The 26,987-nt window shown below is 39.0% G+C and overlaps 1 protein-coding gene across 9 annotated transcripts; it reads right to left on the bottom strand.

Moving 5' to 3' along the window:
• On the bottom strand, positions 1–26,800 carry SETX (senataxin). 9 transcript variants are annotated; one of them, XM_085521267.1, is made up of 26 exons: positions 26,637–26,800; positions 25,984–26,155; positions 24,106–24,286; positions 22,135–22,345; positions 21,874–21,983; positions 21,538–21,757; positions 21,137–21,256; positions 20,473–20,644; positions 19,302–19,392; positions 14,299–18,699; positions 13,499–13,598; positions 12,623–12,799; positions 11,899–12,128; positions 11,306–11,473; positions 10,598–10,751; positions 10,128–10,229; positions 9,675–9,784; positions 8,944–9,015; positions 8,116–8,265; positions 7,523–7,630; positions 6,728–6,912; positions 6,307–6,399; positions 5,501–5,665; positions 4,925–5,023; positions 2,698–2,785; positions 1–1,897 (listed from the first exon to the last, which is right to left on the bottom strand). In XM_085521267.1, exons 3-26 carry the CDS (start codon positions 24,283–24,285, stop codon positions 1,097–1,099), a joined length of 8,307 nt encoding a protein of 2,768 aa, XP_085377393.1. In that variant the 5' UTR covers position 24,286; positions 25,984–26,155; positions 26,637–26,800; the 3' UTR covers positions 1–1,096. The 9 variants fall into 9 exon arrangements, 6 of the variants coding, with proteins under 6 accessions (XP_085377393.1, XP_085377392.1, XP_085377395.1 ...); XM_085521266.1 differs by having other exon boundaries at positions 26,748–26,800; XM_085521269.1 differs by having other exon boundaries at positions 22,139–22,345; positions 26,748–26,800.
• Positions 26,801–26,987: the final 187 nt, after the last annotated feature.

Below are 26,987 nucleotides of genomic sequence, written 5' to 3'. Positions count from 1 at the left end.
TTAAGAGAAATAATTCCACTTTTATTGTGAAATGTTAATGATGAAAGGATGGCTTTCTTAAAAATAGGTGTTGCTTTTTTTTTTTCCCCCCGCGCCTCATTTTACTGGTTACTTCTTCATCAGCACAGTGAAAAGAATCCAGTAATAACACTTAGAATGGAACCACTCCCCCTTTTTTTTAATCTCTAGATCTCCAAGAGCAGCATACAAAGAAACTTAAGTGTCATTATCAGTAAGTGTTAACTAGATCTTTGACTCAGATTCCACAGTCCTGTTGATTATTCATCACAAGGACTCACTGGGTTCAAACAGACCTCCTAGGCTTTAATCTGCAGTTTGTACTGCCACTGCCAAGAGGAAAAGGATTCCAAAGGATTCCAGCTGACGAAGCAGCAGCAAGAGCAAAACTCAAGACACATTTGTATAAATGAAAGCTCTTCTGTTCCTATAAAAACAGGCAATAAAATACACAAAAATAAGTAGAATTCTCTTCATTCAACCAACGTACATCTGCCTTTGGCCTTCCCTGAGGCACTAGTGGAACAGGAGGAAGACTCATTGTTACCACGTTACCAACACACACACTTTGCTATTAAATAAATTATACTTCCTGGTACAAAAGGGGGGTTGGTTTTTTTTTTCCTCTTTCTTTGTTTTAGCAAGGTTTGGTCTGGGTTTTTTTTTATTCCTGTTGTTTTATACTTTCCTTTTGTTCTTCATTAAAAAAAAAAAATCACATAGCTAAGAAATCTGCACTTGCACAAGGAAAGGAGAAGTTATATTTGCCCAATTAAACCTTAAAATAATTCTGCATACTGTACAAATATACAACATTTACAACCTTAACTTCCTAGATGACAAAACTCACCGCCATTCCAAGGAATGCAACTCTCCAACTTTTCTCTTCAATAGCTCTTAACTGCCAGACATACAGTCCCTTTCATAACTAGAAACATTGAAAATGATGGATCTACTGATAACAGCAGTATTACTATAAGGGAGTTCCAGGTGTACTAAATATTTTAAAATACATTCCTTGCTAGATAGAAACATGGGAATAGATTTTCAGCAACGAGCCAACACTGAAGTACTGAAGTCAGTGAAAGGTCCTTCTTCGTTTGGCACTGTTGGAGTCTGTGCTCACTGATGACAACTCTGATGTTCTCCTCATTAAAGTACGTGGGTCTTTGTTCCACTTACTGCTATTACATTCACCTCTTTCGCTGCTGGCTTTTGAATGGTGTTCTGGTAATGAAGCTCTCCTGTCACCCTCTAGTTTAGCTGCATAAGGCAATGTGGAAGGCACGTCACACTGTCCCTTTGTTTGTTGGTGCTTCTTAGAAGGTTCTGTTCTGGAAATCTGATCCCTGGCAGCTGAGGACACATCCAGATGCTGCTGCAGCATTGATTCTCGACTGCTCTGGGCTGACTGACTGCTGTCTTTTGCAGCCTGCTCCTTTCCTTTAGTTTCAGTTCTGCTGGCCATACTTGCCAGCCTTGGGTCCCGTGGTTTCTCTTTGTACGCAGGGAGTACTGCAGCCTCCACTGGTGCAGAGACACTGGCTCGCCGTGAGTCTGCAGCCTGAGCTCCCTGTGGCTGCTGGGGCACTCTGCTTCCCTGTGGCGCTGCATGGCCAGGACCAGCAGCAAGTTCTCGTGGTCTGCTGGCCTCCCTCGGATTTGCAGACTCACCCACCTTCCTACTAGAAGAACAAGCCTCTGCCAGAGGAGCCTTTGTTGTCCCTGCTTTGGTGGGAAGCAGGCACGAGGGATTCTGTGGTGCTGGTTTGAGCTTCAGAATCTTAAGTGCATCTTTCTTGTAGCTTTTGTCTGATGTCTTGACAATTGCACCTCTTCTCTGAGCATCCTGAATCAATTGGTTCCAGTCTTTATTCTCCTTTACAGTAAAGAAGAAGAAAAAAAGACACCAACACCAAAAGAAAAGATTTATCAGAAGGAAAACAACACATGGACAGAGGTTTTGGAGGATACAAAACCCCTTAATTAAGATACCTGACAACTGTAACAGAAACCTCATAATGTTCCTTCTGGAATAGAAGGATCTAAACTTTCTCTGGAGAAACAGCAATAGGCATTCTGGCTGCTGTAACACAGGGAAGGTCACTTTCAGCAATCTGCAAACTACTCTTTAAGTGAAAATTTCTGTACCCATGAAGGCCTAGAGCACTTCCAGTGTGAAATGTGGGTCTAATGCCCCCTAGTGATGTAGCTAACACCCCTTGCAATGGAAAAAGAATAAAAACCAAGAACAGTAAGACATTAAGTCTATTTAAGAGTAATTCCACACATTTCATAGGACCTTTATCACCCCTCCTCTGCCCCCAGTATGCGTATCTGTTTCAGAAACATCTGTTTCCATTAATACCATCAGATGGTATCCTCAGACACCATGTGACCATACAGAGTAGAGTCAAAAACAATCTGAACATCAAGGAATGTTTGGGGGTGTTTTGCAGTTTTTAATCATTTTCCTTGCCCAAGCATCCAGTGACAACTGCAATAAATGGAAGAACAGCACGGATCAAAAAGGAAAGCATCTCTGCCATCACTCTATCTTGCCTATCTTCGAAGCCTCCATTCTTCAATTGTAAAGGGCTATGTTATAATTTAGTTACTGAAAATACTGACCTGACCTAAAAGGATAGATTACAATTATTTGATTAATACCACACCTACCATGAGTGTTTTCAGTCTTCCAAGGATGAAGAGGCTGAATCTGGCTCGAGTAATTGTAACATTCAAACGCTGAAGACTTGCCAGAAACCTAGGAGGCATGACAAAATGAAGCTCCTAAACTACTTATTGGAACAGACTTAAAAGTGGTAAGGAAATATTCAGTTAAAGTGGAATAAAGACAACAGAAACAGTCCGTGACCCATTCCCAGATGCCACTGCAGCAGCCCCGCTTTGCATGAAGGGCTTCAGATGAATTGCTTTTCCTTCTTTCTCCATTGATGCCTTGCAGGGAGTTCCAGTCCTTTCCAGCTCTTACCATCAATGTTTCCTTTCTTAGTGCAAATCCCCTCTTAATACCAACTACTGCTTCCTTAAACGTTCCTCAAAGCACAGAAGTCATCAACCTCACTTCACCTATCAAGACTTTAAGCTTCTTTTTGACCTGAACTGAAATAGATTAATATTTGGCATGATTAATGGAAAAAAATTTCTATGGAAATGCTGAATGTTGGGCTTCAACAGTTTATTTTAAAGGTGAATTGCACTGGCAGAACAAGAAGGAAAACTTGCTATATCATGCTTCAAGATCTGAAAAGTACAATCCTTGCATAAGAAAATATTCATGTTGCAAGCATGAGATTACCTAGCCTGTTTCTGTGGGATCACAAACCAAGGCGCTGAAACCTACAAATAAACGTTAAGTGGAAAAAACAAAAACACCACTCAGTTATGAAACTTATATTCCTCCTCTAATGAAGAAGCTCCCTAAATTCACAGCTTATTCCGTACTAACAAAGTTTGCAGTTCAAAGGCAAAGACAAGCTTCTGCACAACTTAATTTGAATAGATCCTACATCAGTGCCTAATACCTGCTGAACTGCAGGTCTGCAATACCTGCAAGTAAAGACCCCAAAAGTCACAGAATCACACCAGAAGATTTGGCCACTGCATAAAAAAAGGACAGAGAAAGAAAAACAATCCTTTAACTGTTGTGTTCTGTGAGAGTTTACTCCTCCTTTTCCAAGGTACTTTCAGAGCAAATTTAATGCTGGACCGGCAACCTTGGAGACCAAAATACTTTGCTCAGCTAAGAGATCAGCAGTAATGGTGATGGCAAACTTTCCCATCACATCTTGCCAATGACACTTGACTTTGTAACAGAGATGTCCAAGTCATCAGTACATATAGCTTTTAAGGCACACCACTGCCAAAGTTTTATTATGTAAATCTCCAGCACAGTAAGTTGCAAAGTTTTGTTCTGAAAGAACAAATAGAGGTTATGTCCCAAGCCAGCCAGAAGTACTGGCAGGTTCCAGCTGCCATCAGTTTCCAATCTCAATCAACTAGATTAAGACACCTTCAAAAAGCATCACTGTTTAACACAGTCTGGGTCTTTTATCCTTCCCAAAGCAGCATGGGTCAACATAATTAAAACCCCTTAAGCTAAAAACTAGGAAATTAGTACCAGAAAAGCTCTTTATGCTTAGTGAAACCTGGTGTGTAGAGACAGATTTCTGCTTACGTGAACAGCCTTCCCATAGCTTAATTTAAAAAACAATGAACAAGGAGGTGGCACACTTCTGCCATTTCTAAATTGAAGCAATCAGTAAACTATGGAGAATATTACTGAAGTAAATTAAAGTAAATTAACAACTGCGTAGCAGTTTGGAGGGACAAACAGTACACCTGGTATTCAATTCCTTCTGTCTCAAGCTGGAAGAAACCTACATAAACTATAAAGTATGCAATCTTAATTCAAGACTTTCTGCGTATCAACTTCGGCATGTTGCTATACAAATCAAAGATACAGCTGCTCTGCATGACATTCCCAAACTACCTAACCAGTTGGCAGTGCTTTTACAGGCAGAATGCTGTATTAATAATATAACAACAGTGACAAAAAAAAACGTTAAATCACAATACAGAGTAAAAACTAAGAGAAAAGTCTTGCAGTACACTAAGGAACCAGCCAAAACTATGCAACAACAGACTAAAACAGAAATGTGCATTCATCGGCATATAGTGCAGAACATGCTTAGCACTTTCCACACCCCATTTTGGGTGGGATGTCAAACCTATAATGTCAATTCATGCAGATGGCTTTTCATCTGCTAGCTGTGGTGACTTGTTCTCTAATAACTTTTCTACTGATAATGTTTAAAACATAATGATAATATCTGGAGTGTAATTGGAAATGGGACTTGCAAATCACAGGAGACAGACATACCCAATTGACCCTTTAGAGCTGTTTGCCCGGACACACGTCACTATGATGCAATCCTTCTCCCGTCCCTGAAACGCATCCACTGTATCCACTTCTCCTGGGCTGTTGAAGAAAACATTATAAAGCCATTATATTAGGTGGATTTTCAAGCAACACACTGATGCAAACAGCCTAAACTACCCTGAATGATGAGCTGTCAGAACTATTCTAAGTTTCTGCTTCTGAACTTGAAAAGATTTGGTGTATGCACCTACACCAAAATTTCTTTTCTTGAGGTCAAGATCACTGCTAAAAAGCTGCTCAGTTCCACATCACTTGGAATTTTAGATTTTCTTTCAACTCAGCTACACTCAAAACAGCAATATAACCAAAGCACACAGACAAGCAATAACTAAGAAATGGCACAAAGAGACCACATTTGTCTTATGGTTGGTAATGCCCTTTCTTAAAAGCACTGCCAAGTGCAAATTTTGGCAATAAATGTAGAAACTGTAAAGTATTTGCTGTGATTTTAAGAGGATAACCAAGGGATTAATACACAAGAGCCACTTCCCATTTGAAACATCATGGTTTATTTACCTGTTATCCTTGAACACTCTTTCTAGTTCCTCTTGAATTTTCTTCTTCTGTGCACTGTAAGGTGTAATTATTCCAATGCGACGAAGACCTAGATCCTTTCTTTTTTCTTTAATTGTCTTAATTATTTCTAACACCAGTTTCACTTCTTGGGGGTTATTAAAAGAGCTGAACAAGAAATGAAGGAAATGTTAAAATATATATATACACACACATTTGACAGCTTCTGAATTCAACCGTTCAGCCAAACTGGAAGTGCAATTGAGATTCAAAGACCCCCTTGGAACTTTCAGAGTTTCCTTCATACAGATGCTCAAATACCTTTACAAGCAGGCCCTGACAAGGTACTAACAATGAGAAATGTTAACTATGAAAGGCTACACTTCATGCTCCCTTAAAATTATATAGCTTTGCTTTCCTTACAGAATATATAAAAGGGAGGATGGAGCCTGCCATCTTCTGGTGTTACCTCAATATGCAGCTGTGAAGAAAAAGTAACTAAATAAATAAAATACACCAGAAATTCAAACCACCTCTTGAATTAGCATAATCTGTAAGAATTAACTAGCATCTAGCAGACAGTCACAACAGGATTAAAACTATATTCAAGTAAGTATATAAACCCCCAACACCACCACCAATCAACATCTGCTTCCAGCAAAACTTTTCCCATAAATCAAACCAAGTTGAAAGTGCAGTTCTGGCTATTTGATGCATGCTGGAAACAATACATGAAAGAACACAACCCTTTGGCAGGTAATTGATTCTCAGCACATGCACAATTTGGCAGAACAGACTGCAGGACTTACTCTTTGTCACGCTCCTCACGGCCATCTCCTACATCAAAAACAAGATAGGGCTGGAATGGCCACTCTGAAGAACATCTGTTCTCTTCTGTTGCTCTGTAAATAAGTTTAATCACTAGGTAACCATAAGAAACTGATGCATCGTTTATTTCCACCATCACTTTCATAAAAGCAACCCTCAACTTTTTTTCAGAGCTCTTAATTTTCAGTCTAAAAATGAATTCCATGGAGTAAGTAGCACACTCCTTTTCAAGTGAATTAGTTAAGTTACATATAAAAGAGAGAGACTAAATAAAGTCTCCCATTACCACTAAGCATCTTCCCCCCCAAGCCTCAAGAATTTTTAGAATAAAAAAAACCCCTGATATGAAAAGGCTCATTTGAAAACCCCACTGCTCAGAAATCAGAACAGACAGCTACTCACTTGTCAGTCTTTAGAGTCCTGCCATAAACATAACTGGATGGGAAAAGGCAGATGTCAGGGTGCATTCGGTACTGCACAGTCAGCTGCACAACTGGTAGACGTAAAAGATTATTCTGCACTTGTTCTTCCAGGTGTCTCTGCAGGCGTGCCATTAAGGACTGACCATAGCCATATTCCTGAGCTTTCTGTCAGAAGGAAACACAAGTGATTTCTGAAGAATTACGTTCAAATTTAACAATAAAAATTTGCTTTGTAGACTTGAAACTATTTGATATTCTGAAGTTCTAAAACACTGATGAAATGACAACACCTTATTTTGCTAGATTGAAAATAAGAGCTCCCATATGTTCAGTCTTAGAACATACTGATAGGTAGGCAGTAGTCTTCATCCTAATCCCATGTTCCCTAAGGAACGTGACACTGGATGAAGCTCACAATGATAAACAGAGCCTGCAGCAATGCAAAGCTGATCCCAAATGAAGTACCAGGTTGTAGAGAACTCTGTGCTGCTGTAGCTGCTCTTATTGGTGCAAGAGATTACTTGCAAGTCTACAGAAGGCACGCTCACAGCAACATCAGCTAACATATCTGAAGGCAGTATCAATACAGGCTCCACGTAACAAACTAAACAGGAACCACCTGGCAGTATAAAGTGCTGTAACCTGACAGACCCCAAGATCTGACTTTCAAGTGTTTCTTCTTTTTTTCCCCTTCGACATGTTTTTGTTTTGTTTTTACATGGTTCTTACCCTATACCCAATAGAAAGTATAAAAAAATACAGTTTAAACACTTACTACTGATTTTATAGTGGGAGGGAGCTGTCTGGGATCTCCAACGAGGACAAGTTTATTACAGCGATGAATCAGTGGAATCAGTGTTTCAACTTCACAGGACTGCCCTGCCTTTTGTATATGTGAATAGGACAAAAAAGCAGAAGTTGTAAGCAAGCAAGTGGAGGCAGGTAAAGCGTTCTGTAATACCAGTTTGAATTAACACAAAAATGCTTTCTAAGGCTTAAAAACAAAAAACTTCTCAAGTAAAAACGCAAACCAAATTATTATTATTAAACATGCAGAGCTTCCCAAACAGATATAACACAGTTGTGTAAGAATCTCTATAGCAAGAACCACACTTGAGCCATGGTTTGTAAATAAGAAATGTGTGATGCTTTAGTGACAAGTCACCAAAAAAAAAGAAGTAATCTGGACTTATTCATTCCTCTCATTGCTCTGTGTGGCAGAGTAGGCTGGTTAACAGATAAAAATGTGGGAACGGGGTAGTCTGCCCAGATCATATTACATCAGCAAGTAGCCACAAGTAGCCTAAGCAGAGAACAAGGAAGACTTCAAGCATGGAACAAGATGAAATTCGAAATTGCTTTACTGACCTCGTCAACAATGACACAACAGAAAGGATCGAGTCCTTGCCGCCAACAAGCAGATTCCAGCAGACCTCCTCCACTTGTGCTCAGTGTGCAGCAGATTATATCAGACTGCATGATGATATCTGTCTGTACCTTCTGAGAGTGTCCCCGAACCTTCAAGTACAATAGAACACCATGTATTCTTTTTCGCTTTCATGAACTACGTCCAATTTTTAACTGTCTGGACAATTCTAACTACCAAACCAATGAGATCATCCCAGTGAAGTTTATCTTCCTGACTACAAACAAAAGTCACAAAAGTTGACTTGACTAAGCAGTACTCTCACTTTAAATCACAGACCAATCCTACTGAAGCAGCAAACTTTTGCCTCCTCAGTTATGCAATCTAACTCTGTGTTTGCTATCAGGTTTGAAAGCAGAGACTGGCACTCCCCCCTTCCACACACAAAATCTCTGGCAGTCGCTTTCCTTAAGAAGGCTTAAACATACCTCAACTCCAGTCAGGACTGCAAGAGGCATGAAAGTGGTGATGAATATAGGTCAAATTAATTGAAGGTTGTGAGCTCATTTCTATCTTCTTCACCCAATACGTTACATTTCCTTATAAATCCACTAAGAGAGAATTCCCAAACTGTTTTTCTCCCCAACACACAGCCTGAGTCACATGTGACTCACATCTGGCAATCCATAAATTAAAAAGCAGCTTGTCTTTTACCTCTTATAAATACTACCTGCTACATCAAATCCAGATCTTCATCACAATTAAAGGATACCAAGTATCCAAATACATTAGCTGAGGTGTATTAAAGAGCCATGAAGACAAATTCCTACCTCTTTCAGCTGAGAGGCAAGTTGCTGTCTCTCCTTTGAAAGTCTGGCAATTTCATCATCTAACATTTGACTCTACATGAGGGGAAAAAAGAAAAAAAGATCCAAATAAATATCAGGAATAATTAACAGCACATGTTCTACTGATGTTTCTTCCTCCCATGCTATAATTTGTTTATCATTTAGACTGGTCCAGACTGTCTCTAAATATCAAATGCATCTGAAGAAGTTGATCAGTTCCTCAAAAATTGTCAAAGTATTCACACTTCACAACACATGACATTGCATTCTCACATATCTGTGCAAATAGAAAAGTGGCTTACCCTTAGAAATCTGTAACTTGAAAACAACTGCCAATTTTTTAGGCAGGGAGATGGAAAACTTCCAGTACAAAACATTTCAAATCACAGATTTTAAGTCATCTTACTGCTTCCAGTTAAACAAAACAAAGCTTTGAAGCACACAGTGAAATTAATGAACATGGCTTCATTGAGAACTAAAAGGTGGCAGAACCAAACGAAGGTTGCTGGACATTACAGCAGTAAGTTCCATAACCATGCCACTGAAAACATCAGTATAAAACAGACTGAAAAAAAAAAGAAGAATCCCTGAAGTTCCTTATTCCTTATCCTGGATGCCTTTAAAAGAAAGTGCTTTTCGCTCTTTGGATACAGATGTGAATACAAAACAACAACAAAAACACCCAAACAAATAAAATGTTGTCAGTTTATTACCTCCCTCTTTTCACATCTGTGCATGGCACGCTGACGAGAGAGCATGTCCAGCTTCTCATCCAGAGCTGCTTTTTTCTTATAAATACCCTGGTCACGGTCAGGCTTTCGTTCTATAGTAAATTGAAGGAAGTTAAGCAGGGTGAGTAGTTCAACTGGTTATAATAACAACATTACGTTATTCACAATGAACAGAAAGTCACTTTTTGTTGCAGTTCCCTTTTTCCTTTCAAGGTCTTTTATCACAGACAGTAAAATGAAGATAATACACTTTTCTTGGTTCCAACTGCAGCTCTCAAATGCTGCATAGTAATATTGTTTAAGAAGAATGGCTTTAACACACATCTGTTATTATTTCTTTAAGATGTACAAGACATGGTGTAGTGTCTCACGTGTTTAACATCACCCAGCTCTTAAATAAAACCTAAAGAAAAGCCCAGTTTGCACACTACTTACTCATTCTATGTTCAACTTGCTTATCCAGACTAAAAGCCCGAACTTCACTGTTGATTGATCGTTCAGCACCCAGTCGCACTAATGTGATATCACCGCAGTTCCCTGTTTGCAAAATCAGAGCCAAAATACTTTTAGATTGCTTTAATCATCTTTGCACTTCCGATTGAGAGGAAAAAAAAAAAACAAAACAAGTAATTAACATAGCAGCAGTACTTGAAGAGTGGTGATTTGATAATAACCCTAAAAGGAAAGGGTAAACATCTACATAACGTGATATTTAAATAAAAATAATACAGCTTTCTAAAAAGCATACTAACAATGCTATGAGGATGCAGAATCAGTCATGATGTGCAGAAGTGAACAGCTGTACAGAGCAACATAAGTATTACACCCAACCTGAAAGAGAAACTGTAACAGCTGGTTTTGCCTACTTAACACAGAAAGTGATATTTTTTTAAAATAAACCTTACCCAAAGGCTCCTGTCTGTTCTGGCATTTCTCCTTGAATGCAACGATGATCTTTTTCATGAGTTCATCAATTGCAGCATTGGATGGTGCGCAAACCAGAAAACGGTTTTGCTTCATCCTGTAATTTTCCTTACTCGTTTTCTCATTCCTAGTTTTCTGGAGATTAATTAGCAATAAACCAGGACAGGCTCTTTAGATTGTTTCTGATTGTATTTCAGAAGTCAGACTGCACATTCAACTTAACAAGCATGCATAGTATAGGGGCTACTGTTACTTAAACTCTAAGGTACGCCTCACACTGAGTACAGCAAGTTATTTAAAGAAACACCGTTTGCACAAACTCCCTTCAACAATTATCTGATTGATGCTAATACAAAAACCATTAAACTAGACATGTCACTGTTAGAAATATCTTAATACTTTGATATCTTAATTTTAATAAAGCGTTTATACTTCCAATTTGTATGATCAGCAAATTTCTATTCTTTTTTAATTTTCTAAGTTATATACAGCAAACCTTTTCCAAAGTATCCAACAAGTATTACTTCCATCACTACAGCCCATTCTGCTCTGGTTTAATTAATTCAATTTAATGAACTGCATCTCTTCTAGTCATTATCACTGCCACTCTTCCATTTAGCTTAAGCTGCCACTAACTTGCATTGAGAAACCAAACACCCACAAGAGATGGCTGCACCACACTCACCTACCTCTCTCAAAACACGAGACAGAAGTCCAACTATAGTTTTGGACTTCCCAGTTCCAGGTGGTCCATGGATGAGACAGATTTTGGGAAGCCCTGGATGCTGCTTTACCATGGCATAAGCTGTTTCAATGGCTCTCTTTTGATCTTCATTGTATTCATTCATATAAAACATCTGAAGGGACAGGAAAATAGTGACTTAATGCTGATAAAGCATTACATAATCCCAGAATGTTCCCCATCCCCTTAGCTAGAATCACAAAACCAAAGTGCATGGAAGCTTTTGATACTAGGTTTGCTCTTAGATGCATACCAATCCTGACTGAAAAGTCATAGCGATGCTTCCTCTATAAATCCGCATTGCCTTTCCCACACTTCACTTTACTTCCTGAGCAGACAACTCCAGCAGCAAAACAAAGGTGTACCATTGCACCTGAGCAAATTCAGCATCATCTCTATTCACCCAATCAACCAACTCTGAAAAGCAGACGTCAGTTTTGAAACCTTTCTTTTCACCCTTGGTCACCTCCAAGAATCATTTTTGCAAAATCCAATTGCCCACCTGCCATTTGTATCGCTTTCCTTAGGCATTGGACTTACTGCACTTCCTGAAGCTACAGGCAAATCCCTTGGACAGAAATCACTGTAACTTGGATTTATGATGGCTTTAGCCAGGGGACTCCTGCTCAGTAGTAGCAGACCTTTGAATGACCGTTGTGTGGGCACTAAGGAGCCAATCACCACACACTTCATTTGATTATTTACGAAGAATGACAAATTTCCTCGAGTTTGTACAGAAAGATGACAGACAGTGTGCTGCTCCTTTCGTCCTATTAAAAGAGAAGGGAGGAGAAATGACAATAACAATTGTTAATTCAAAGAACATTCAAAACGTTTACTGAAAGATACTCAAGTCACATAAAAAATTATCAGAATTAGGAGATGCCTATTATACAAATAATTCTTACCAAAATAAACTGTTTTCTTTGAGCAACATTAACCTTGATGCTTGGTAAACCTTGTACTTCACAACTTAAGTTACAGAAGACTGCAAAGATTTTATGTGGTGATGTCACAATAATTCATGACACCTCATATCCAGCAACAACACACTCCTAAAAATGCACAGCACTGTAAGAGCTTCTGCTCTTACACAAAGAGCACGTATACTGATCTCAGAAGAAAGCACACAAAAAGCTAATCAGCCTGTATATTCAGTTGCTGGTTTTTTACAAAGCTTGCTAGTACCTGAGGTAACTGCTACACCACCAGCAGCTCTAAAGAAGCATTTGATACCATCTTTATTTCTGTCCCAATGACTTACTATTTAAGCAGCCAGATGCACGGGAAAATCGCCTGACGAGACCAACTTGATTCACCAGGTGGTCTTCAACCTCACTGTCTTCTCCAAAGGCATCTTTCTTCTTCTGGCCCATCAGAAAGATTAAGTCATCCTCCTTTGGATGGAGCTGCTTTGTCAAATCACCTTCATCAAAAGAAGCTAAACAAAAACACATTTTAAAGTTAGAACTGTACAAGGAAAACAGTCACAACTACTTCCTGACTAACAAAATGCTACAATTAACACATTATATATTTCAGTAACATCTACTTGAGAACTGTTGGAAACTCTCAGAATTAGTAATTTAGGCCCCAGCCTCCATTCTGCTCTAATTTTTGTGAAAAACAACTATATGTGGCCATTTTAACCTATGGAGCCATTTTGTAAGATAGTTACTGATTCAGTCAGGGCCTAAAAATGAGCCTGGTCTTAGAAATTTCCACTGCAAAAACACAATCTAACTCTCACGTAGCTAAAGACTATTAAATTAACTCCATCCTGCACTCTTCAGCCTGAGCCATGTAAAAGCAGAACAAGTCAAGGATTGTTTTATTTGCCAGAATGAACTGAAACAACATTGCAAATGAATGAAACTATCCCAACACTACACAAAGAACTTTTGTACTGAACGAATCAAGGTGAGGAACAAGTTACTTGCAAAATGTTTCTTTCTGTTCTGCACATTCTGTGAAGTGTAAATTAACCAAGATCCTTTCAGTATGTGAGGCAAAAAAAACCCTCACACAGTTGGTGAAGCAACCACAGTAGAAAAGGGGAGAGGAATAGAGATGTAATGTAAAAAGAAACACACACACACACACACACAAAAAAAAAAATCACACCAAACATCACGCTTACCTATAAACTCTGCTGAATTCAAATCCGCACAGAAGTTTTGTAAGTAGATGTAGTAAGTCTTGTCTTTCATCTTCTGGTTTTCTACCCACTCTTGTGCCAGCTACGTATTAGAAAGTAAAAGCTACATAAAAACACTTAGAAGGATTTAGGGATTCAGAGGAACAGCTCATCATGACTCCCAAATGCTGTCAAACACAAGATAGATGCAGGAAGCAACAATGCTTTTACTTTTCCTGCCATTTTAAATATACCTTTCTTACACAGCCCTTTAAAACAAACATGGGTTTTTCTGCCTTACATCCTCATGCACACCAGTATTACCCTGATACTGATTTAATTTTCCCTTAGTCCTATTTCTACTGGAGAAGAGATGCAACGAGTATAAAGACATACAGCTTTTAACTAAGGGAACACTGTGCTTCCTATTAAAGATATTACATATATATGTATATACATACACACACATATGTACATATATATATGTATGTATATGTATGTGTGTGTGTGTGTATATATATGTGTGTGTGTGTGTGTATATATATATCTCTCTTATATATATATATATATATATGTATATATATATATAAACTGTTTCTAATACCCCCTACTGCATGTTCTTAGGAACATGCACCAAAAACAAAAAGCCTTATTATTTGTCCCAAATCATTGCTGTGTTCAGACGAACATCCAAACCAACCAAAACCATTTTTATAATGTAAATAGAAGACATAAAACAGTTTCACATCTCTTCCCCAAGTTTACTAACTACAGTTAATTAAAAAAAACTAAGGAAAACTTACTGTTTCAAAGGCATTTAGCATCACCAAGGGGAAAAACGTATTAAAATAGTCATTGTATCCCTGAAATCTGATGGGAACAGAGGCCACTACAGATTGAACAAGAGTACTTGGAGGTCCAAACTGGATGGAGTTTGCAAACATTTCATAAGTCCACTGCAGAACCTCATTAACAAAAATATTATGATCGTACTGCTGAGCACCAATAAAGGAAGAACTATGTTCTGCTCGGACAGGCCGTCTGGAAATATTTGAAGCATTGTTGATCTGCGTATTTCGTGACTGGAGAATGTTATTAGAAATATAAGGTTGAGGAATATTACTGGAACTTGGAGTCTTGAACGCTTGATTTCTTGTTGGCATAGCCTTTTCACTTAGGGGTTTCAACAGAGGTTTTACAATGCTAGCTCTGCTTTTTAAAGCTGGTGGTTGCTTTTCAACATCTTCAAGATCTTTGCTGAAGGCTGCATTTCGTGAAGAACTTACTGAGCTGAAAATTTTGGTAGTGGAAGGTTTTCTTGGTGGCAGGGAAGCAGGCTTGACAAACAAGTGATCTGATACTGAATTGGTGGCCAAATGCTTGCTACAGCAATCTCCTATTTTTTCCACTGTTTCCGTACAGTCTTTGTACTTACATTTCACAACAGTCAGGGTTTCATTCTGAGGAAGGCTCTCAGCACTAGCTATTTCCATTACCTCTGTTCTTGTAGTAGCTATAGTATTGCCTTCAGCATCTTCTTCCTGGGAACACAACTCCATATCCACAGGATCTAACTGAGTTAAAAATAAATCATCATCATCACTGTTTTCATCTGGTTTGCACTTGTTTTCTTTCAAAGCCATCATCCCAAATTCAGGCTGGACGGTGCAGCCTCCTTCTGGTTTACCTTTAGCATCTTCAACAACTGCAGCAGAACACAGACTTGAATCCATAGGCACAGGAGGAACCATTACATCACTATCTTTTGTTTTGTTTGAATCTGAACAATCAGTGTAAAGTGTAGTTTGTGCAGCCTCCTTCTCCACAGAGATGTTAGTGATACGCTCTCTCTCATCAACAGACGGACAAAAGGTCTCTCCCATTTTTTTTTCTCTTTGCTTTTCAACAGATGGTTCACCAAAACATTTAGCCTTTTGTTTTATAGACTTTGTATCCACCGTGCTAACTTTTTTGCTTCTATCATCAGAACTCCTTGGAATATTTTTCACTCGAACACTTTTGCTGAGCCTTGTTTGCTTTAAAAACTGAAGGTCTTGGCAAGCCAGCATTTTTTTGTTAATTTGCGTAGATAGACTGGGATGAGCAATTTGTTTAAGTTTCCCTCTCTGCGCAGTTCCAACCTTCCCTGCAACTTTACCATAACTCCGCAACTGAGCCAGGCTATCTAAAGAGCGCTGGGATAATTCAAATGCTTTGCGGGGTGCCTTTTTCAGACCAAGTTTTTCCACTGTCGACGTTGGTGCAGGACACTGCCGAATTTTCTTTGGAGGAACAACAGCAGGCGTTGTCCTGCCAGGCTGAATTCTTTTTAATTTAACTTGAATTAGTTTTTTAGTTTGTGTTGTATTCAGAGCTGTTGCTTTAGGACTTCTCTGAAGAGTTCTTGCTACCTTAGATTTAGCTGCATTTTTACGTGGGCTCAGAGTACTTTTCTTAAGTGACAGCTTTGAAGCTAATGAGATACTGGATGTAGAAGCTCTGGGTTCCGTCAATTCTGCATTCAGAAGTAAGTCTTTATCAACAGTACTTTCACCAGTAGAATTCTCCACTTCATCTTTTGCATTTTCTTTAGCAGAAAATTCTTGCAAAGTTGAATTAGTTACTCCTGTATTATCAGTTTCTTTCTGTCTATTTATCTCCTCTCCTGCCCAGTTTATTTCTTTTTCCATGGCCTCATCACTTACATAATCTGCATCATAACCCCATTCATTTGTGTGATCCATTGTTAAGTCATCTGAATGACTGCTATCAACAGATGTTGAAACACAGCCTTGTTTATATTCTTGAGTATCCTGCCAAACTGAATAGACATCATCTTCTGTTTCAAACTCAAAGCATTGAGATTCACAGTCTTCAAGTGGCAAGGGAGAGTTTGGTGTCTTTGATTCTAATTTGCCATCTGTAATATCATGCTGCATTTCTAATGAAGGTTGCTTTTCAGGACACGCATTTTCATTAACTTCTTTTTTTTTGACTGTAGCATCATTTTCTTCATCAGAAGAATCTAAAATTATAATGATTTTATTGCCATGGCTATCTGTATCACAGAGAGACTGGTTACTCCGGGCACTATTAGAGGATCTTACAGCACTTTTCACTTTCCTTTTAACATCACATATATTATGATGCACTGAGCTTTCCATACTCGACTCCGAGGGAAAATTGACACTTTTGGCATATGCAGCTAATGACAATTTACTGAGATCTTTATCAATCTGGGAGCTAGTTACAGCATTATCTCCAGAAACCATCTTCACAAAATCCTCCTCTTCCTTCTCCTCTGAACTGTTTTCTCTCTTGAAATACTTTGAGCATACTATCGACTTTTCACTTGATTCACGCTTTATTGCCAGTGGACTGACAGGAAGAGCAGTGTTGGACATCCCTCCTTTATTTTCAAACCTAGATGGAACGAAACCACTCAGTGAATTTTTAACCGTACAGGATGTCTTTGAAATTTGACCTTTACAGTCACGTTTAACTATGTCACTTAAATTACACTTTTCTTGGTCTTTAAGACAGACTGACTTCAACAACGAACTTGAGTCATCTTTGGTGGATGCATTCTGCAGTAAGGCATCACTAACACCTTCAAGCAAAATACCATTATCTTTGTTTCCCTGCAAGCCAGGTTGATTTTTAGTGAAGCTGAAGCAGTCTAGTGGCATCTCTCTTTGTTCCTGGTTTTTGGAGACTAGCCTGTATTCTGGATCTTCATTTTTACCCACAGTATTTACTCCCTGATGCTTGCAACAGTCTTTCCTCATACATGAGCTGCCAGCGCAAAACACAGGTTGCTCTGCTTCTGAAGCACTTGTTATAGAACTGTAGTTTTTTGAATCCTCTATTTGAGGTAACAGTCTAGAGCGCCCTTCAGTAGCATGTGTCTGAAACTGAAGATGCCCAAGTCCATGCACATCTTCTTTAAACTTTGAAGAGGAACTAAGAGACACATTCCTTCCCTTGCATGAATCAACACAAGTTTCAGCAGATAGATATATTGGTGATATAGCTTCTGTTTCCTGTTTGTTTTCCCACACTCCACTTCTCCTAAAATTCGAACTCTGAATACTTGTATTAAAGCCCTGATTACCCATAGCACAGTTCCCTGACATATGATCACTGTTCCTATCTTCCAGAACTTTCCCATACGTTTCTTTTGCAAATGATTTCTGCAGGTATTTGCATTCCTGAGTTAAGTCCTTAGGTTCCTTTTTAATCTTTGCCAAGAGGCAGTCTGTAGAGGCCAAAGATTTTGAACTTCTAGATGAATCCATACAATCTTCTTCCCAATCACTATTTCTGCCAGCGAAAGAGTTCTCTTGGCAACGTCCATCCTCACCTTCTTTTGATATGAAGGCAACTGGTGAACAAAGGTTCTCTCTGCCATGTCCACTCATCTTATGACCATCACCAGGTGCGCCCTTCTCTTGCTTCAAAGAAACAGTGGGTAAAGCTGTAGAGTTTGCATTGTTTTCTACAGATACAGACGCATTCAGTGCTCTGCTCTTTAAGCTTCTTATAACCTGCTTCAAACATATTTGTAATTCCTGAGTTTCTTGGATGTTCAGCTGCCAACCTAAAGATAGATTTCCTCGCAGAAGGAGATTGAGTTTGTCTAAATATTGCTTGCATAGTGCATGCTGACCGATTTGATAGCCTTCTTTAAGAAGGCTGCGTATCAACTGCACGCAAGCATGCTGCACAGAGTTAGAAGCCTGTGAAGACTTTGTTGCTGAACCTCTTGCATAGCTGCCCGCTGATTTTTCAGTACATCGTGTAAATGCAATTGCTGGAAGCTTAGCACATCTCACCACTGCTTCCACCCATTCTTGTGAGCTAATCCACAGCAAATGCAGGCACTTTTTGTTTCTGTGTAGTTCAATAATTGACACCAAGATCAACAGAAAAAATTCAGAGACTTTGTCACACTGCTGGATTCTTTCATTGAGAATATCCCTGATTTCCGAACAGAGGTAGTGAATGACCTCTACTATATATGCCACACCCAAGTCCTTGAGGTCCATTAGTGACTGAACAAAGGGGATGAACCAAAGAAATGTGCTCTGATGGACACGCATATCTCTGCCAATATCAGACTGAAGCACATTAGCCAGTGTTTGCATATCTTCATACATGTTGGGGCAGTAGTCTGGACAAATAGCAGTTTTCCACCCAGTATCCTGAAAAATAAGTTAATCATGCATTATGATCATCATTCACACCTTCACAGTTCAATCTGCCTTTGTTTTCCTAGCCTTTCTGTTATTTTCTCACACATGAGGAATCTGTTATTAACGTATAAGTCAAAGTCTAAATGAAAAGACAAAAAAAAAAAAAAACAACAAAAAACCCCAATAAATATATGCAAGAAAAAATATTTCTTAGAGTAACTTCCAGAGATGTTATCACAGTGACATAATTTAACCTCAGATAATCAGCTATCCTATATTTAAAGCCCTTTGTTTCCCTGTATTTAAATTGAATTCAGAATTTTCCCTCTGTAATGATGTTTGCCACAATCTCAATACCAATTTTAGTTTTAACAAAATCTCTGCCTAATTCATAGACATGTTCTTCTTTCCTTTTGCAGCCTGAAAGTATCAGAAGTGGCCAGACCAGCTGCTGCTTAAGGCACAAAATACCAAGTTAATACTTTTTGTTTATTTGCAACATTATGAACATTACTAATAGAACGTATTCTCCTCTGTATCTCACAGATGATTTAAACTGACACTGTGATTCAGTGATCAGTTTAAAAAGTAAAAAATACAGTAATTAATACCTTCTGAGGCTTTTCTGTGTTACAAGTATATACAATCTGACTGCAAGTAACCATTTCATCATCGTAGTCTGTCTTCAGTTCAGATTTTGTCCTAAAAAGAAATATTAACCATTATAGACTCCACACAACTAGCCAACGACTAGAAAGCCAATCAGCTAAGACACAGACTTGACTTTTCAAATACTGGCTATGTCACTATTAAGACTTTTTCTTAGCTAAGTTTTATCACTGACATTAAAAATTGTCAAAGCTTACTCTATCATGTTTGTATAAGAGTAGGGAGGCAGGGAAGAGGGAGGGACTGCCTCAGGAAAGAGTTTTTCAGTAAGACATGGATTTGACTGATTAAATAGAACAAACACCCAAAGTCAATTTTCTTTGAATTTTCTACCCATGGAGAAATGCATGTGGTACTCATGCATTCGCTCCAGCAAGAACAAGAAGCAAATAGCAATGTTACAAGGTAAGGCTTTACTACTTTATCTGAAATGAATACATTCAGAAAACGTATAAAACTTTCATCATCATACAGTACCTTTTAAAAAAATCTGGAGAAATAATTAAGACTTAAGAGTTGAAAGTAAACTCAAATCAGTCATCATACAAAACTACAGTAAAATCTAAATCAGCATCAACCCATTGAAAATTCTGGAAATCAACAACTGTATCAAGAGTCTCTGATGTGGCATTTTTCTTCAGTCTCAAGTGAGAGCTGGTTATAATACTAAGTAAACACTAAGCAGTTAGCCGCCTTCCACATTCAGGAAATAATCTTGAGTATAACTGAGTATTCCTAAGGTATCAAGTAGTCAATCAGAAACAAGCACATGCTTTTCTGAGATTCTAGAGGGCCTACTTCAATTTTGCATTGCTTGAAGTTGTCAACGCCTAATTTTTCTTCTTGCCACTTCCCCAACATAAATTAAGGCAGCATCGACAAGGACACCAATACCAAGCTATTATACTACCTGATATTAAGATCCCTGGAGACATTCAAGGCCAGGTGTGATGGCATCCTGGACAGCCTGATCTAGTTGTTGGCAACCTTACCAATGACAAGGGGGCTGGATGATCTTCAAGGTCCCCTCCAACGTAAGCCATTCTATGATCATAAAGACTGTCCTATTCTAGTAATAGAAATGACCTATTGTTAAAAAAAAAGGAAACTTACCTTATAAAGCTATTACGTATATTCTTTATTTCATTGTTGTAGCTCACACTGTTGATAATGGTCTGAAAGGCCTGGACAGGATCAATAAGCTGACCCCATACTTTAGATCCAAGCTGATCCAAAATAAGGATGAAACAATGCAGTGCTGGCCAGAAGGGGTCAGTAGAGTCATCTGAAACATAACAGTAATATCAGAGAGAATTGAAATGCAAGAGTTCTGTATGTCCAAAAAAGCCAAAAAGCATTTAGTCATTTTAGTGCTCCAAAAAAAAAAAAATCTAACTTTACACCACAAACTTCCATACAACCTGCATATTACATGAAAATGATGTGGGAGAAATGATCTATCTCGTTCTCTTAGAGCACTACAATCTTTTCTCTTATTAGGAGTTCATTATGAACATCACTTTTCAGTATTTGTCAGTACAGCCCAAATATTGCAAAATACTGACCATCTCCCTGGAGAGAAACAAGCATCAAAGCTGAAGTTTTATCACCCCAGCATTACACTGCAAAAACAAACAAACAGACAAAAAACAAAAAAAAACCACCACAACTAAACAATTAAGTACTATAGAAAATAATAAAGACAAATGAATAATAAGCTAGAAAATGCTTAATAAGCTAGAAAATAAGCTTAATCTCAGTGCTAAAAATTAGTTACCATCTGCTTCTTTCTCCATGGTGTGAAGTATGGACTGCATGAAATCATTCTGTTTGTCTGGGCCCAGTAACAAGGAGTCCATAGCTTGTTCTTCCAGCACTGTTAGCAACATACAAATCCCTGCAAGAGAACAACCTCTCTGTATACTTCTGAGAACTTGTTTTAAGCTTCATCAAAATCAAGGGTTTTCCAAATGCTGCTAATGCTGTAACACTCAACCTAAGACACGGGCAGCAACATTTAACTACTTAAACTACTGCAGATGTGCTATGTTCAGGTTCTCCATTTGACAAGCTCTAATAGAAAATAAATCTACTTGGAATAGCTCATACTTGAAACAATTGCTTACCAGACAAGACAGGTTAAAAGCACAAGACTCATTTCTAACAAGAAATACTCACCTAGCCAATAGTTCTTGTAGTTGGTATTATCATATAAATGGGATGGCAGAAGAATGAGTTTTCCCTTTTCAATCACTGAAGATCTGTAAATATCTGGACTCTCAAAAAGCCCCAGTTCAATAACTTTAAACAAGCAAGTCAACACTTCCTGTAAGTCATAGTAATCATCCCTGTCAACCTTGCCTAAACTCCTTGCTGTTAGGATGGCCCACCGACGAATCTAAGGATTACAACAAAACACATACACAAACAAATAAAAAACAACACAAAAACACCAAGAATCTGTTCTAATGTTTTTTAAAATCAAGCTTCAGTGGAACAGAAAAAGTAACTTACCACTTCATTTGGATGTACCAAAAATAGATAAATTCCTGGATATTTCTCAAAAACCTGAAAGGAGGTTTGAGTTTCTTCCATTCTACACAGCACTTCTACACAAAGCTCACCTAAAAGGAGAAACATATTTGTAACAAAAACAAACTCATCAGCTCACAAAACAAAACAGTGGTACTCTGGTTTAACTACTATTTGCAATTTTTGTTTCCTTCAGTACAAACAACACCATGCCTTTCCAACTATGTGCTAGAAGATACATACTGACTTTCTCATGCAGCAGCAGGTATGGGTATTTCAGCACTTCTAGAAGTGGCACTCTCAGGTTTTTATCAAAATCTGGGCCAACATGAACGGGCAGTTGTGTCTCTCCATTCTCATCCACAATAAACAACTCATCATCTTCTCCAGCTTCTTCTCTAATGGATTTTTCAATGTGGGTTATGAGACGGGAGGCTTCCATTTCCAATAAATCCTATTCAGTTTGGGAGATTGACAAAATCAAATTATATATATTTATGTATTGCTTTTGCAAAGGAAGTAATTAAGAATATTACTACAAGCAGAAACTCTGACCAGATTCTCAAAACTTGCAGTTTCATTTTGCAAAGCTTCTTTCTTGGCATAGTATGTAACAAAATTTTGAAGTGGAATTCAGCTCTCATGCCAGAGATATGATTAAAAAATGATTAAAAAGCAAACAGACAAAACAAAACAGTGGCATTCAAACTTCAAGAATCTTCATAACTCACACTGTTCAAAAAATTAGTTCAGGCCATAGGTAAAGCACAGAATAAAGAAGTCAATTATACCAGAAAAAAGACATACATAAAAAGCAGAAACACTGACTTTAAAAGTCTTATTTTCTCATGTATTTTGTGACATAATAGTGGAAAAGTAAGAAAACGTTAACAATGCAGAACGACTGACTTAGTCAATATTTACCTAGGATTCTTTCCTTATATCAGCCATCTAAATTAACTGCTCCAATTAGAAATCAAGGTTATATCCCACAACCAAGCCATACAAAGGCACATTCAGTGGTTCAGTCACCCTGCTTAATTCCAGCCTTTATACAAGTGGGACTGCCCTCTAGAGGTATGCTTTCTTGTGGACTTCCGAGAAATCTCTCTATATAAAGAGTAACTATGATTAATCAGCTACAAATATTCACTTTGCATAAATACAGGCACCACACACAGAAATAAGCTTTTCAAAATATACAATGGGAAGCCAACAACAATCTTAAAGTAACAACTTCAAAACACCTTTCATTGTTTTTAAATCAATTTCATGATGTTAAGCACTGACAGAGGTTCAGATAGGTACTTTAGGCTCTTGATTTGCAAAAATAATCATCATCATATATACTAGGTGACCTCAATCTCTGATCCCACCAAGATCTTTCCCAGGGTCCATTCCTTTGCAGTCTCTTTTTGCATGAGTCAAAGGTCGTAAACCTCTCAGATCTTCATCACATTATTTCATGGCACACCGCCTTTTCAACATCCTGTTCACTCTGTTGTCAATAAACTCTTCGGAAGATATCCATTAACTTCTTCTTCTTTTCTTCTATTATATCTGATGGTTAGATTTTAGCCCAGCCTTAGCATGAAACTATACGGAGGAGGAGGCCCACAGTCTCGGGACTACACTGTTTTGTGAATAGTTTACTTTGTGATTTCTGAACTGGAACACAGGTGGGTTTTACTCAACCACATCCCCTTTTTGGAATTTTAACCAATCTCCTACAAAGTCCCCCCTGAGTTCCTACAATTATGACTATTTGATCCCCAGTAGCTCCAAGCCTTTTATTTTCTTTCCTTTTAATTCCTATCTTGTACATGCATGCAAAATCAAAGCTCCGAAACTCAAACATTGTAGGAAACAGTGAATGATAAATGAAAGCAAAACAAAAAGAGGAAGAACTCAAAACTGAACAGCAGCCAATACTTTAAAAGCAGAGCAGTTAATTTGCTTGGCATCCTGATTTGCTTCAAGCTATAATTTCTAAATCAGTGACTTTAGTTATCACTAATTTGAATATATGAAAACAAACAGGTCGTCTTTTTACATTTGGTTGCACGGAGCAAAATGTAAAACACACAGTTAAAATTCAATATGCCATCTTCTATAAAGTCATTGTAACACAACTCCTGCCCCCTGTATACTGAGGCCAAGCCACTGAAGTTTTCCTTCAGTTTGAAGTTCTCCTTGCTATGTGAAAGTTCGTACCTGATGCAAGCTTGGCAGTTTCTCCCTTGCTTTGTGGTATTCAAGCACGCACTCAAAGCAGCAACAGAGATCATCGTTGGAACCTTCAAAATCTTCTGGGGACAACTGTTTAGAAGCATAGCTCTTCAGGTATTCAGTGGCATCAAGACCACTCGGTGTACACCATCGACATACGTTCATTCTTTAGAAAGAAAGAAAAGGAGATCAACAGAAGTCTTAAGACTGAGAGTGGTCAAATATTTCCTTCCAGCCATAACAGTCTGCTCTTGGTTTGTTTTAGATAACATAGGCACAAGCAATTAAATAAAGAAACAGAACACATGAAAAACATTACATAAAAATTACAGAAAACTGTCCGCTTCATGCAAACATTAAAAACACAGGCACAGCACTACAAAAAAGTCATATGATATAGCCTTCAAACTGTTGGAAATGCCATCCCGACAAATTATTTGGCTATCTCTGATAAACACAGATTTTATTCACAACTGCACTGGTGGGCAACCTGCAAACAGGAGCATAGCTGCAGAAATAGTGTTATTTCTTTTATGCCCTATTACCCAATACTTCCCTTTTCCTCCCCTGGTTCCTAACTGGATGAGTACTTCAGATTCATAAACCTTCCTGACACTTAACTAAACATATGCATACTGGCTAAACATAAACTGTTGCTTGCTACTGTGAGAAATGCTCAGAATTGAAGATTTCTAGTTATGCAAAGATCTTTGTGATAGCAGCCAAGCAAGAAATTTCACACCAGTCAGCAAATTCATTCTGCTATATGCCCTAAACCTGACGCAGGTAACAGCTCTCCTGGTGCTCACTGGTTGAACATCTCAGACTCACAAGCCTCCTGGCACCGTTGCTATAATACATCTCCCTCTAAGGTCTGTTACCAACCTCTTGTTTTTAGGTATGTTTTGTACTTTTCTATGGCAAATGGAGGGCAGTGTGGCCAAAAGTTAGCACATTTGTTCTGTCCTGTGCTCTCCACCCTGCATATTTACCTCATCTTACACCTGTCTCAATTCTACCTAAGCCAGAACGCCCCAATCTCAACTTTACTCCGTTCAGCAACTTCCTTTGGGGAAAACAACTTATAACCCCCTTGTGAAACTGTGATATAAGTGTAGTAAGAGCCTACACTACATACAGAAAATACACTTTGAATGCAAAAGCACAATCTACCTATCACAATACACATGTACATTGCTAATTATTTAACTTGTCCTCCTTAAACTTTCTATCACTTGGGCCTTGTCTGTCCCGCACCAAATATCAGCAGTCTTCCAACATAGTGAGCCTACTAATGTCCTTATCAAGGGTTTTTGATTTATAAAGGCATTATCACACTGTTTAGGAGTGGGCTGACTAATTTGCCTTTAACTCAAGGCTCAGAGGCATTCCACAAATGGATGGACATACAGACAAGAGCTGCAAACTCCATCTGCCTAATATCTGTGACTGTAAATTAATTTACCTATCTACTGAGCGTGCGTCAATGCAGAAAGTTCATCTAAAGGACAAATGATGAAGACTGAGACCCCTGATGAAATAAGAAGGACCTGAGAAGAACTATTAGTACTGATAAAGGATGCTAGACAACAGCAGAGACCATGAAATAAAATACTTATCATGTTAGTTCTAATGTAGAAATGACATTCCATTCCCACAGAAGCTACACAGCCACCTCTGTTCTCACTAGTTCTAGAAAAGCATGAACACTTGGAATGGCTGCATAAAAGGAGTACTGGCAACCGCTATTAATTAGCATAACAACGAATGCAAAAGCGAAACTTAGAGCAGAACCATACATTTCCTATTATGTAATGTAAGAGGTGACTGAAAGGAAAACAAAGCACCAGCAGCGAAACTCACCTTTGGAAAAGGAAGCGATTTGGTGCAGGAGCGCTGGGTCACATGGTGGGGAGGCCAAGGGGCTGCCCTGTGCTCAGGACCGGGGTTTAAGACCTGCAGCCACAGCTGCCCTCCAGCGTTGTACAGCACATCCCATCTGCTGGCAGCCGGGGCTCGACTGTACTTCAGAGATCTTGAAGAAAACAAATAAGCAAGTCAGAAACGAGGTCAGTCCGCTGCAGAGCAAGAACTGCTTTCGTTTCTGGGTTAACAGATTTTGTCTCCACACTAAACAGCCCCTCCCCGAGTTGCTACTTATCGTTACTTCTCATCATTCAAAGGCAGGCAGGACGATATCCGCTCACTTTGTTGTGATGGAGGTGTGAAATAACACACACAGAGACACACAGAGACACACAGAGACACACAGAGACACACAGAGACACACAGAGACACACAGAGACACACAGAGACACACAGAGACACACAGAGACGAACACCCTGAGCAATAAGAAGCCCCAACCCGCAGCCCCACGTTCCACACACACCGTAACGGCTCCACACCCGCCCCAATGGGACCCCAGGCCTCAACATGGATTAAGGCCTTCCTGCCTCAACCATCACCCACCCCAGGTGCCAAAAAGGCCAGCGCTACCTCCATAGAAACATCATACCTAAAAGAAAGAGAAAGAAGAGCAGATTTCAGAGCACGGTCCCTTTGAAAGCGAAGTGAAAAGTCAGCATCTCGAGGCCGAAAAGCCCCCCCTGAGCTGAGCTGATCTTACCTCAGATGGCCGCGCCGCCCGACCCCATCCGCCCCGCCTCACAGCGCGGCCCCGCGCTTCCGGCCTGTTGGCGGAACTAGGCCCCGCCTGGGCCGGGCAACCTAGAGGCCTTAAAGGGGCAGCGACCGCAAACAGGTGGGAGCGGAGTAACCCTACGAGTAGGGCTATGAATGCAAGTGGTGACTGCGTCACCGATTGTGAATTATTAAAGAGCTAAAGTAATAAAACCTGTGAGCAGCA

The sequence above is a fragment of the Coturnix japonica genome, chromosome 21 (genome assembly GCF_054131305.1).
Source record: "Coturnix japonica strain WE chromosome 21, WE-NBRP24, whole genome shotgun sequence".
NCBI lineage: Eukaryota > Metazoa > Chordata > Aves > Galliformes > Phasianidae > Coturnix > Coturnix japonica.
This window is presented reverse-complemented; position numbering and strand designations above follow the sequence as displayed.

Excerpts from the sequence above, each read along its gene's own strand:
- SETX (XM_085521267.1), bottom strand. The coding sequence starts at position 24,285 with ATGAACGTATGTCGATGGTGTACACCGAGTGGTCTTGATGCCACTGAA. Across the intron at positions 12,800-13,498 it reads GAATTCAGCAGAGTTTATAG|CTTCTTTTGATGAAGGTGAT; the intron begins GTAAGCGTGATG and ends GTTTTTGTTTAG. Across the intron at positions 9,785-10,127 it reads GCAAGTTGAACATAGAATGA|AACGAAAGCCTGACCGTGAC; the intron begins GTAAGTAGTGTG and ends AATTTACTATAG.